Below are 14552 nucleotides of genomic sequence, written 5' to 3'. Positions count from 1 at the left end.
CCCCCCGCCACCCCCCCCCCCCCCCAGCCACCCAGGAATCCCCTTTTTCTTCTCTTGCAAATTCGGCCTGCAGTTAGGTGTAAATTGTACCAGCTTTCTGTCTGATACATTCATTACCTCAAACATTAGACTTTTCTGTGTCATACTTTCTACAAGCTGTATGGCATCATGCCAATAATATTCTTAGTGATTGCCGTATGGCTCAGAACTGCCTTCTGAACTTCTCATTTTCAGGAAGGACAGTGGGTAGCATTATACCAAGGATCCTCTTTTAATTTCCAGAGGTAGTTTATTACTTTCTAGTTTTATTTGTGTCATTGTCACCATACCTAAATTCCTTTAGTTGCTGCCAAGTTTCCTTATTATTTTAGTGGTAAGCTGAAGGGAGGATGTTAGTTGTGATTGCTAAATTTAGACATCTTATTCAGGAGTTAAAGCATTTGTTTTTCTGAGATGAAAAATCTTCCAGGAGATACATAAAATACTTATAGTAACCCATTTCCTATTTTAACCTTTTCAGATAGTACTTTCTATAGAGTGGGCACTCAATAAATTTTGTTTTTACCTGACTGAATTAATAAGTGTTGTCGCATTTCTATGAAACAACAAAGAAATGTTAAAAAATTAAAGTTCTTAACATTTTTGTTTCTTATTATAGAAGTCATATGAACTTATTATAGAAAACTGATGTAAAAAAATCTTACTAAACTAGGATAACCATTATTCACTTTTCTAATAGGCATCCTTATAGATTTTACTTAATTTTTTTAAACTTTGTTATTTTTCTTTTTTTTTTTTTTAAGATTTTAAATTTTAGAGAGAGAAAGAGAGTGAACAGGGGGAGCAGCAGAAGGCAAAGGAGAGGTAGAGGGAGAGGAGGAGACTCCTTTGAGCATGAAGCCTGACACTGGGTTTGGCCTCACCTGAGCTGAAATCAAGAGTGGGGTGCTTAACGAACTTAGCCACCCAGTCACCCCCATGCTTCTACATTTTAAAACAAAATTGTTATCATTCTATTTTTTTAAAAGATTTATTTATTTATTTATTCATGAGAGATGCAGAGAGAAACAGAGAGGCAGAGACACAGGCAGAGGGAGAAGCAGGCTCTATACAGGGAGCCTCATGTGGGACTTGATACCAGGACTCCAGGATCATGCCTTGGGCTGAAGGCGGACGCTAAACCTCTGAGTCACCCAGGGATCCCAAATTGTTATCATTCTAAATATAATGTTTTGCATCTTGATTTCACTTAAATTATCATGAACATTTTTGGTCTAAATTTCCTCCTCATTGTTTCATAATATAATATAAAATGCAAACACTGTATTATAATTTTCCTTATTTTTATAAAGAGAATGATGATATAAAGAGAATGATTATTTAGCATTTTCCCATGATGACTTTGTTATTTCTCTACTATTTTACAGTAGAATTGTGCCTCTGAAAATTTCTGTAAGGTATAGGTGTTTGGTTTTTACCATTCTTGCCTGTGTATTTCTTTACTCTTTGATGTTAACTTTTGTCAATGACCCTATGCTAGTCTCTTAGGATTTCTCTCCCTTTCAGATTTTCTATATACAAGAGGTATGGTATTTAATGCCTGGTCTTTTGATCATGCTTTCTGATTGTGTGTTTGTTTCTGCCATTGATTAGCTGTGTGACTTTGGGTTGTTGCATAACCCAGGCTTCCTTATCTTAGAAATGGTCCCCAGTGTAGTACCTTCCATATAGAATCGTTGTGAGGATTAAATGATACAATTTATGTATATCACCTGGTATACTATCTGACAAAGGGGTGGTATTTATGTATTTTAAAACTGATGCAGTATGTGCAGAGACCAATCAGATTAGATGCTGGCCATAAACAATTGGGATTGACTGAATATTGGCTTCTCTGGCTAGAGTAAGAGAAAGCTCAATTAAATGCTATCTTAGTTGTAATAATGATGAAAATGATTATGAGGCCATATGAGGTCAATGAAGCCACATGGTGTTTGTGTAGGTGGTTACCTTGACTAAGTCATTATGCCCCAAATAGGCATTAAAGGTATGAGCTTTCATATATGAACTTTATCTCTCATCTGAAATTCTGTTGTAAAGTTAATACCAAAACCTATTAAATCTTATATGATGAAGACATGAAAAAGTCTCAAGTTTTAAATGTGATTCTGTTTAGTTCACATTCAATAGAATTCTGATTAAGCTTTGAAGCTTTTCTTATCCAAGGAAGATAAACATTTATGCAAATTAACTTAAAAGTGCTATTTTTGTTAATCATACATGGAGTTTTTTGAAGGACCTATAGCCACAGAGTTTTCTATATTTATTGATCCTTTGTTTTCATGTGTAAATATAATTAAGATGTATTTTAACATTTTTTACCAAAGCTACATTATTCATTCTTGTGTTTGTATAACTTAGACATAATATTCACATGAATCAGGAAGGATTAGAAAAGTATTCCCTTCTAGGACGCTGGGGTGGTTCAGTTGGTAAAGTGTCTGACCATTGATTTTGGCTCAGGTTATGATGTCTGGGTGATGAGATCCAATCTGTATCAGGCTCTGTACTGGCATGGAGCCTGCTTAAGATTCCCCCTTTCCTTCTGTCCTTCACCCCTGCTCAGGCGTATGCTCTCCCGTTCTTTCACTCTCAGAAAAAGTTTATTACCTTTTTAGTATAGCTTTTATGTTTTACTTTATCTCTTGTCCCTATAGTTTAAGGAGCATATGACAAAATTTCAACACAGAATTTATTGTATATATTGTCCTGCATTAATATTTTGAGTCACAGGTTTTACATAAAAAAAAAATTTGGGAAATGTCCTTTGGACATTTCTACCATTCAAATTTGTAAAATAAATTCTTTGTCTTGATAGCTATTATACTTGGTCTTGTTTTACAAATATTCATAATATTTTTTACTTTTTTCTTTAGCTTGCCAGTGTAATGGACATAGCACTTGCATCAATAATAATGTGTGTGAACAGTGTAAAAATCTTACCACAGGAAAGCAGTGTCAAGATTGCATGCCAGGTTATTATGGTGATCCGACTAATGGAGGACAGTGCACAGGTAAGTATTTTTTATTTTACTTCAGTGCATTTTTTACTACAGAAAAGAAAATGCGAAAGATATACCTCTTACAGAAAATATATTTTATAAAAGAAAATATTTTAAATTAAGTTTCAATATTTTTGAAATTAATATTTATTCTTAGGGGTGATATGAACTATAACAATTCTGTGATACACTTAAAAATTTTTTTTATTTCAAAATGAATATATGTTTATTATAGGAATTTAGCAAATGCAGACACATTAAAAATCACTTATAGTTCACTATTCAAAAATAATTACTGCTGATTGTTTTTTAATAATAGTAAGTTATTTTGGCTTTAGAAATAAATAATTAAAGGTTTTGTGTATGCCTTATATCAGATAACCTTTTTGGGGTTTAGAATCAATCCTGGGTTGAAATCTCCCCCTGTGTGTTCTCATGCTATAGCCATAACCACTCAACCTCTCAGTGCCTCATTTTTCTCATATGTAAAAGGGAGATGATAAAGATCAAATAAGATCATATAAATAGAGGCACATGTAATAAGGATTGAAGCACATTTTTCTTTTCTTTTCTTTTCTTTCTTTTTTTTTTTTTTTTTAAGATTTTATTCATGAGAGAGAGAGAGAGAGAGAGAGAGAGGCAGAGACACAGGCAGAGGGAGAAGCAGGCTCCATGCAGGGAGCCTGACATGGGACTCTATCCTGGGTCTCCAGGATCACACTCTGGGCCAAAGGTGGCGCTAAACCGCTCAGCCACTGAGTGCTGCCCAGGAATTAAAGCACATTAAAAGAGCATTTAAAATGCTCTTCTCATCACATTTTTTTGTTCACCAACCTTTACTTTTCTCTATCTTCCTCTCTATCGTCCTGCTCATTCTTACTTTTTAGACAATTTTTAGTTTTTCTTTAAAAATTTTCCTTTTAGATTGTAATTTTACAGTAATCCTTTTTTATCTCTAGGTTGGTCCTTGTCCCTTATGTTTTTAATCTTCTGTTTTTACATGGAGGTTGCCTATACGGCACCCACAGAAAAGACTCCATTGTTGGCTATGAAAAGTTGAAGACTCTCTAAACAGGGAGCTGGCCCTGGGCCTGGCCTAGATAAGAATGTTAACACTGCTTGTGTATTATGAATAATGCTGCTGTGAACTTTATTGCACAAGTCTTTGAATACTGCTTTTCAGTTCTTTTTTTTTTTTTCCCATAAACTAGGAGAGGAATTGTAATTCCATGTTTAACTTTCTGAGGAATTGCCAAATTGTTCAAGTTGTTTTCCATAGTGGCTGCTTCATTCTACATTCCCACAAGAAATGTAGAGGATTCCAATTTCTCCACATCCTTGCCAACACTTGCTATAGCCCATTAAAAAAAAATTCTAATCATCCTAATGGATGTGAAATGATATCCCATTGCGGTTTTGATTCACATTTCTCTAATGAGTAGTGATGTTAACTGTCCTTTCATGTGGTTGTTGACCATTGTATATTTTCTTTGGAAAATGTTTATTCAAGTCCTTTGCCCATTTTAGAACAATCTGTTTTTTTTTAATTGTGGTAAAATATACATAACAGAAAATTTACCATTTTTACTTGTGTAGGATAAAGGCAGCATTAAGTATATTTACACTGTTGTGAAACCATCATTACCATCCATTTCCAGAATTTTTTTCATCTTGCAAAACTGAAACTCTATACCCATTAAATATTAATTTTGCATTACTCTTACTCCAGCTGCTGGCAACCACCATTTTGTTTTCTGTCACTATGAATACAGTTTTTCTAGATGGCCTGAAATATGTGGAATTGTGCAGTATTTGTCCTTTAGTGACTGGCTTATTTCTTTTAGCATAATTGTCTTCATGTTTCTTTCATGTTGTAGCATGTATCAGAATGTCTTTCCTTTTAAAGGCCAAATAATACTCTCTGATCTACGTATATGCAGTTTGTTTATCCATTCACCCATTGATGGAACTCTGAGTTGCTTCCACCTTTTGATATTGTGCTTAATGCTGTGATGAACATGGGTGTACAAGTATTTGTTCAGTTTCCTGTGTCTTTTCATGTGCTTATGGGCCATTTGTGTATCTTTGGAAAAATGTCTATTAAGTCCTTTGCCTATTTTTTATTTGGGTTGTTGGAGTTGTCATTGAATTGTAAGGGTTCTTTATAGATTCTAGATATGAAGCTTTTATTAGATAATTAATTAGCAAATATTTTCTCCCATTCTGTAAGGTTGCCTTTTCAGTTTCCTTTAAATTTCTTTTGAAACACAAAAGTTTCCAATTTTGATGAAGTCCAGCTTATTTTTTCTTTTGTTGCTTGTGTTTTTGATGCATATCTAAGAATCCAATGCCAAATGCAATGTCATGAGGATTACCAAAGTATTAATTTTTTGCCAACATAGGCAAAAGGAACATTTGAATAATTATATTAGCTACAAAATGTTTTAAATTACAATGGTAGGTTTTATCACTCCAATAGGCATAAGTGCTTTTAGAAATATGTTCCCCTTTGGGGATAATACTTCTTTGCTAGGTTTAAGACTAAGTTCAGTTATTCCATATTCATTTTTGTTGCTGACATTGCACATCTGGCAAGCTGAGGCATAATGCAATGGAAAATTAAAGGGGATGAAAGATAAATGCCTATCTTATTCACTACTGCACATTCTCTGGTACTTTATGGAGCTTTAAATAATTCCTTGTAGTTTACTTGTTTCCTAAAGTTGGCAAGATAATATTTTGCTGTCTATGTCTTCTCTATGGTGATGTAATATATGAAAGTCATTTTTATTTCTTAGGGCCACATTAGCTATATAACTAAATCAACAGAATATCACATCTGGTGAACTATTTTTAATGCAGCTGTGGCTAAAATCAATTTATAAAAAAATGAGTATTATAAATTTACTGCCATTTCTTCATTTTTAGTTCACCTTATTGAGAAAAGTTCATTTTTCATTAGTAGATACATTTAGTAAAATTCAAAGTCTGCTGATATTAAAGGAAAGAAGGAAATAGATTTATATTTGGATGGTAAGACTTTAGAGGTACTGTAGACTCAGAAATTATTTATTATTAAATTTAACCTACTAAAGTCAATTTAACATTGTTGTTGATATTATATAAATGTACTTGTAGATTTTCTCAGATTGTTTTTAGACTATAGCATATTTGTAGCTGTTCTCCTAATACAATTAACTATTAAAAGCTTTATTTTTTTATTTTTATTTTTTTAGTAATTGTCAGGGGCGCCTGGGGGGCTCAGACAGTTAAACATCTGACTCTTGATATCAGCTCAGGTCATGATCTCAGGGTGGTGAGATTGAGCCCTGTGTTGGGCTCCATGCTCAGCGTAGTCTGCTTGAGATTCTCTGTTTCCTTTTGCCCCTTCCCTTGCTCTCTTTTTCCCTCTCTTTTTCTCTCTCAAATAAGTATCAATCAATCAATCAATCTTAAAAAAAAATTACCTGGGAATCCCTGGTGGCTCAGCAGTTCAGGGCCTACCTTTGGCCCAGGGCATGATCCTGGAGTCCCGGGATTGAGTCCTGAGTCAGGCTCCCAGCATGGAGACTGCTTCTCCCTCTGCCTGTGTCTCTGCCTCTCTCTCTCTGTCTTTCTCTCTCTATGTCTATCATGAATAAATAAATAAAATCTTTTAAAAAAATAAAAAAATAAAAAAATACCTGTCAGAATGGCTAAAATTAACAACATAGGAAACTAAGGATGTTGGCAAGGATGCTGAGAAAGGGAAACCCTTTTACATTGTTGGTGGAAATGCAAACTGGTGTAGCCACTCTGGAAAACAGGATGGAAGTTGCTCAGAAAGCAAAAAATAGAACTACCCTGTGATCCAGCAGTTGTACTACTAGGTATTTATCTAAAGGATACAAAATATTGAATCAAAAAGGCACATGTGCCCCAATGTCTATAGCAACATTATGAACATATCTAAATTATGGAAAAATCATGAATGTCTATCAACTGATGAATGGTAATGGAGATGTGATACACACACACACACGTATGTATATATGTATAGATATACACACACAATGGAATATTATTCAGCCATCAATAATAATGAAATCTTGCCATTTGCAAGGATGTGGATGGAGCTAGAGTGTATTATGCTATGTGAAGTCAGTCAGTCAGAGGACAGTAAATCCCATATGATTTCACTCATATGTGGAATTTAAGAAATGAAACAGATGTACATAGAGGAAAAAAAAGAGGGAGGGAAACCATTAAAGAGACTCTTAGCTATAGAGAGGAAACTGAGGGTTGCTGGAGAGGAGGTGGGTAGGGGGATAGGTTAAATGGGTGATGGATATTAAGGGGGGGCACTTGTGATAAGCACTGGGTATTATATTTAAATGATGAATCAGAAGAGCGGGGCAAGGGCAGCAGGAGAAGGGTCCCCAAGTCACCTGGTCCCACTAAGAACCTAGATAGCTTTCAAATCCTCCTGAACACCTACGAATTCCACCTGAGATTTAAAGAAAAAACAGCTGGAATGCTACAGAGAGAAGGGTTTTCGCTTCTAACAAGGTAGGAAGGCGGAAAAAAAAAATAATAAAAAAGAATCAAGTGGGAGAGGGGCCCGACGAGACGCCGGCTAAGGGCTAAAGCCGGGCAGCTAAGGGTGGACAGGAAGGCCCAGCCCCGGAGAAGAAGCGGGAACTTTAACAAATCCGAACCGGACTCTTCCCAGAGGGAGAGGCGCTTAGCAGGGAACCCGGGCAGGAGCAGGAGGGGCAGCGGGGCCTCCGGGCTCCCGGGGTCACTAACAGGAGGGGCGCCCGGGGAGAGCGCCCCACACACCCGGGCCCATCTCGGTAACGGGCTGGAGCGCCCAGCGGGGCCTCGGGGAGAAGCTGGGGGAGTGGGACTCGGGGAGAAGCCGGGGGGCAGGCGGGGGCTCCGGGGGAGGGGGCTGCGCCTGCTGCCTGCAGGAGCCCCGGCCCGGAGCGTGATCCCAGCAGCGCAGGCCCCGGAGCCCAGGGCGCGGGGGACACAGCCCAGGACCCTGCGCTCCCCCGGGACAGGCGGAGGCGGGGAGGGCCCAGGACAGCGAGGATGCTCCTGCCCCGGGCGCCCCCGTGCTGTGCAGGTCAGCGCCCCCTGCCCCGGAGCATCCAGCCCCCTGCGGACCGGGAGCTGCGGGAGTTACTGCGGGAGCTGACTCCAGGGCTGGGGAGCTGGCCCCGCCAGTGGGGTTGTCCCTCCTGGTGTCACCCTGTGCCTGGGAGGGATGGGGTGGCCAGGGAACAGGGACCTCACGGGGTAACAGCTCCCACTGAGCCCGGCACTGGCAGGGGGTGGGGCAGCTCCCCCAGGTGTGCACACCTGAGACTCAGCATAGTAGCCCCTCCCCCCAGAAGATCAGCTGGAAGGACAGGGGAAGAGCCAGTTCTTGAACCAGCAGCGCTGGAAAGCTCCAGGGGAGGCCGAGGGATTTACAGTATATAGAACCAGACGGTAACCCTCCTTTTCCCCCCCTTTTTTCTGGTGCAACTCGTTTTCATATCAGACTAAAAATTTCCAATATTTTTTTTCTCATTTCCCACCATAAATACAATATTTTACCACCTCTTCATTTTTAAGTTTCTTCTTTTTTGACTTTCATATTTATACAATTACATGTCTTAGATATATTTTCCACTTCTAGATTCCCTTCCACATACTCAACTTAATTTTGGGAGATCTACAAGATACGGTTTTTGGTTTTCATTCCCTCATTTTGTTCTACAGTGGCAGAAGCTAATACCTTCTAAAACATGACCAGTATGCTACAGAACGAAGTGGTATACTATGTTGGTTCATTCTGTGAGATTCCTCAATCCCATTCTGCCCCCCTCTTTTATCTCATTTATGTTTTGGTGGTCATTGTTGGGGCCCTCTACAAGTATTTCTAGTTTATATAAATTTGGGACTGAGCATCTTCTAACATACAGAGCTTAATATTGTCAGAAACAAGAGGACCATCTTCTAGGATCCCTAAGGTAGACCACATTCTCCTTCCATTGCAACTTTGTCACCACCCCATCTCCCAGTCCCCCCTTTTTTTCTTTCTTCTCTTTTATTTTGTTTTCTTTTTTTCTCTTTGTTCTCTTTTTTTCTTTTTCTTTTTTCTTCCTCTTTGGGATTCTTGGCCTTTAATTTTTTTTAATACTTTGTTTTAAAATTTGTTTTTCACTTTAGTGGTCCTTTTGTTTTATTTTATTCTGATCTTTGTTTTCATTTTCTGGTCTCTGACCTTGGCAGAATCATCTAGAGTGAAATTTACTTAGGTTGTGGTTGATATTCTTAACTCAGCCCGCTCATACAGCCACTATGCACTGACCAAAATGACTAGAAAGAAGAACTCACCACAAAAGAAAGAATAAGAAACAGTACTCTCTGCCACAGAGCTACAGAGTATGAAATACTCTGTATTTCAGAGAGCCAATTTAGAAGCACAATTATAAAGCTACTCCTGGCTTTGGGAAAAAGCATAAAGGATTCAAGAGACTTCATGACTGCAGAATTTAGATCTAATCAGGCTGAAATTAAAAATCAGATGAAATGACAATCCAAACTGGATGTCCTAATGATGAGGGTTAATGAGGTGGAAGAGAGAGTGAGTGACGTAGAAGACAAGTTGATGGCAAGGAAGGAAGCTGAGGAAAAAAGAGGAAAACAATTAAAAGACCATGAAGAAAGGTTAAGGGAAATAAATGATAGCCTCAGAAGGAAGAATCTATTTATAATTTGGGTTCCAGAAAGCACTGAGAGGGCCAGAGGGCCAGAAAGCATATTTGAACAAATCATAGCTGAGATCTTCCCTAATTAGGTCAGGGAAACAGGCATTCAGTTCCAGGAGATAGAGAGATCCTCCCCACCCCCCCGCCCACCCATCAATAAAAACCATTCAACACCTTGACATTTAATAGTGAAATTTACAAATTCCAAAGATAAAGAGAAAATCCTTAAGGCAGCTCAAGACAAGAGATTCTTATATGGGGAGAAATATTAGATTAACAGCAGACCTCTCTATAGAGACCTGGCAGTCCAGAAAGGGCTTGCATGATATAGTCAGGGTCCTAAATGAGAAGAACATGCAGCCAAGAATACTCTATCCAGCAAAGCTCTCATTCAGAATAGAAGGAGAGATAAAGAGCTTCCAAGATAGGCAGAAACTGAAAGAATATGTGACCACCAAATGAGCCCTCTGAGAAATATTAAGGGGGACTCTGTAAAAGAAAGATGAAGTCCAAAGAAATGATCCACAAAAACAGGAATCGAATAGGTATTATTATGACACCAAATTCATATCTTTCACTAGTTACTCTGAACATGAATGGGCTAAATGACCCCATCAAAGAGATGCAGGGTTTCAGGACTGGATGAAAAAGCAAGACCCATCTATTTGCTGTCTACAGGAGACTTATTTTAGACCTAAGGACACCTACAGCCTGAAAATGAAAGGTTGAAGAACCATTTACCATTCAAATGGTCCTCAAAAGAAAGCAGGGGTAGCAGTCCTCATATAAGATAGATTAAAGTTTGTCCTAAAGACTGTAGTAAGGAATGAAGAGGGACACTATATCATACTTAAAAGGTCTATCTAAGAAGAAGACCTAACAATCATGAATATTTATGGGCCTAATGTAGGAACTGCCAAGTATTTCAATCAATTAATAATCACAGTAAAGATATTCATAAATAATAATACACTAATAGTAGGAGACTTCAACATGGCACTTTCTGCAAATGACAGGTATTCTAAGCACAATATCATCAAAGAAACAAGAGGTTTATGATACACTGAACCAGATGGATTTCACAGATATTTACAGAACTTTACATCCAAACGCAACTGAATACACATTCTTCTCAAGTGCACATGGAACTTTTTCCAGGATAGGCCACATACTGGGTCACAAATCAGGTGTAATCTGATACCAATATGTCCCCTGCATATTTTCAGACCACAATGCTTTGAAACTTGAACTCAATCACAAGAAGAAATTTGGAAGAAAGTCAAACACATGGAGGTTAAAGAGCATCCTACTAAAAGATTAATGGGTCAACAAGGAAATTTGAGAAGAATTAAAAAGATTCATGGAAACTAACGAAAATGAAGATACAACTTTTCAAGATTTTTGGGATATAGCAAAAGCAGTCCTAAGAAGGAAATACATCTGAATACAAGCATCCATCAAGTAATTGGAAAAAACTCAAATACACATGTTAACCCTGCACCCAAAGGAACTGGAGAAAGAACAGCAAATAAAACTTACACCAAGCAGAAGAAGAGAGATAATACAGATTCGAGCAGAACTCAATGAAATCGAGACCAGAAGAACTGTAGAACAGATTAACAAAACTAGGAGTTTGTTCTTTGATAGAATTAGTAAGATAGATAAACCATTAGCCAGCCTTATTAAAAAAAAGACTCAAATTAATAAAATCATGAATGAAAGAGGAGAGATCAAAACCAATACCAAGGTTTACAAATGATTTTAAAAACCTATTATGAGCAGCAGTACAGCAATAAATTAGGCAATCTAGAAGAAATGGATGCATTTCTGGAAAACCACAAATTACCAAAACTGGAACAGAAAGAATAGAAAACCAGTACAGGCCAATAACCAGGGTGGAAATTGAAGCAGTCATCAAAAACCTCCCAAGACACAAAAGTCCAGGGCCAGATGGCTTCCCAGGGGAATTCTATCAAACGTTTAAAGAAGAAACCATACCTATTCTATTAAAGCTGTTTGGAAAGATAGAAAGAGATGGAGTACTTCCAAATTCGTTCTATAAGGTCAGCATCACCTTAATTCCAAAACCAGACAAAGACCTCACCAAAAAGGAGAATTACAGACCAATATCCCTGATGAACATGGATGCAAAAATTCTCAACAAGATACTAGCCAATAGGATCCAACAGTATATTAAGAAAATTATTCACCATGACCAAGTAGGATTTATCCCTGGGACACAAGGCTGGTTCAACACTCATAAAACAATCAATGTGATTCATCATATCAGCCAGAGAAAAACCAAGAACCATATGATCCTCTCAATAGATGCAGAGAAAGCTTTTGACAAAATACAGCATCCATTCCTGATCAAAACTCTTCAGAGCGTAGGGATAGAGGGAACATTCCTCAACATCTTAAAAGCCATCTACGAAAAACCCACAGCAAATATCATTCTCAATGGGGAAGCAGTGGGAGCCTTTCCCCTAAGATCAGGAACAAGACAGGGATGTCCACTCTCACCACTGCTATTCAGCATAATACTAGATGTCCTAGCCTCAGCAATCAGACAACAAAAAGACATTAAGGCATTCAAATTGACAAAGGAGAAGTCAAACACTCCCTCTTCACCGATGACATGATACTCTACATAGAAAACACAAAAGACTCCACCCCAAGATTGCTAGAACTCATACAGCAATTTGGCAATGTGGCAGGATACAAAATCAATGCCCAGAAGTCAGTGGCATTTCTATACACTAACAATGAGACTGAAGAAAGAGAAATTAAGGAGTCAGTCCCATTTACAATTGCACCCAAAGCATAAGATACCTAGGAATAAAACTACCCAAAGAGGTAAGGGATCTATACCCTAAAAACTACAGAACACTTCTGAAAGAAATTGAGGAAGACACAAAGAGATGGAAAAATACTCCATGCTCATGGATTGGAAGAATTAATATCGTAAAAATATCCATTCTACCCAGGGCAATTTACATATTCAATGCAATCCCTATCAAAATGCCATGGACTTTCTTCAGAGAGTTGGAACAAATCATCTTAAGATTTGTGTGGACTCAGAAAAGACCCTGAATAGCCAGGGGAATATTGAAAAAGAAAACCAGAGCCGGGGGCATTACAATGCTGGATTTCAAGTTGTACTACAAAATTGTGATCATCAAGACAGCGTAGTACTGGCACAAAAACAGATGCATAGATCAATGGAACAGAATAGAGAACCCAGAAACGGCCTCTCAACTCTATGGTCAACTAATATTTGACAAAGCGGGAAAGACTATCCACTGGAAAAAGGACCTTCTCTTCAATAAATTGTGCTGGGAAAATTGGGCAGCCACATGCAGAAGAATGAAACTAGACCATTTTCTTACACCATACAAAGATAAACTCAAAATGGATGAAAGATCTAAATGTGAGACAAGAGTCCATCAAAATCCTAGAGGAGAACACAGGCAACACCCTTTTTGAAGTTGGCCACAGCAACTTCTTGCAAGACACGTCTATGAAGGCAAGGGAAACAAAAGCAAAAATGAACTATTGGGACTTATTCAAGGTAAAAATCTTCTGTACAGCAAAAGAAACAGTCAACAAAACTAAAAGACACCCTATAGAATGAGAGAAGATATTTGCAAATGACATATCAGATAAAGGGCTAGTATCCAAGATCTATAAAGAACTTATAGGGGGTCCCTGGGTTGCTCAGTGGTTTGGCCCCTGCCTTCAGCCCAGGACGTGATCCTGGAGTCCCGGGATCGAGTCCCACATATGGCTCCCTGCAGGAAGCCTGTTTCTCCCTCTGCCTGTGTCTCTGCCTCTCTCTCTCTCTGTGGTTCTCTCATGAATAAATAAATAAAATCTTTTAAAAAAAGAAAAAAAGAACTTATTAAACTCAACAGCAAAGAAACAATCGACTCATGAAATGGGCAAAAGACATGAATAGGAATTTCACCAAAGAATACATACACATGGCCAAGAAGCTCATGAGAAAATGCTCTACATCACTTGCCATCAGGGAAATGCAAATAAACCACAATGAGATACTACTTCACACCAGTGAGAATGGTGAAAATTAACAAGACAGGAAACAACAAATGTTGGAGAGGATGAGGAGAAAGGGGAACCCTCTTGCACTGTTGGTGGGATGGTGAACTGGTGCAGCCACTCTGGAAAACTGTGTGGAGGTTCCTCAAAGAGTTAAAAATAGAGCTACCCTAGACCCAGCAATTGCACTGCTCGGGATTTACCCCAAAGATACAGATGCAATGAAACGCCGGGACACCTGCACCCCAATGTTTATAGCAGCAATGTCCACAATAGCCAAACTGTGGAAGGAGCCTCGGTGTCCATCGAAACATGAATGGATAGAGAAGATGTGGTCTATGTATACAATGGAATATTATTCAGCCATTAGAAATGACGAATACCCACTCTTTGCTTCGAGGTGGATGGAACTGGAGGGTATTATGTTGAGTGAAGTAAGTTAGTCGGAGAAGGACAATCATTCTATGGTTTCACTTATTCGCACAATATAAAGAAATAGTGGAAGGGGTTGTAGGGGAAAGGAGAGAGAATGAGTGGGAGAAATCAGAGAGGGTGACAGAACATGAGAGACTCCTAACTCTGGGAAATGAACAGGGGGTAATGGAAGGGGAGTTGGGCGTGACTGGGTGACAGGCACTGAGGGGGGCACTTGATGGGATGAGCACTGGGTGTCATATGTTGGCAAATT

General features: G+C 38.4%; 1 protein-coding gene across 3 annotated transcripts in view; it reads left to right on the top strand.

The window, feature by feature from the left end:
- Positions 1-14552, top strand: part of ATRNL1 (attractin like 1) — a 784866-nt gene that overhangs the window by 208877 nt on the left and 561437 nt on the right. For all 3 annotated transcript variants that reach the window (XM_072805187.1, XM_072805188.1, XM_072805189.1), the window contains exon 19: positions 2937-3074. In XM_072805187.1, coding sequence (XP_072661288.1) covers positions 2937-3074 — 138 coding nt within the window. The remainder of the gene's footprint in view (positions 1-2936; positions 3075-14552) is intronic.

This window comes from Canis lupus, chromosome 29 (genome assembly GCF_048164855.1).
Source record: "Canis lupus baileyi chromosome 29, mCanLup2.hap1, whole genome shotgun sequence".
NCBI lineage: Eukaryota > Metazoa > Chordata > Mammalia > Carnivora > Canidae > Canis > Canis lupus.
Note: the sequence above shows the minus strand (reverse complement) of the source record. Positions and strands in the feature narration are given on the sequence as shown.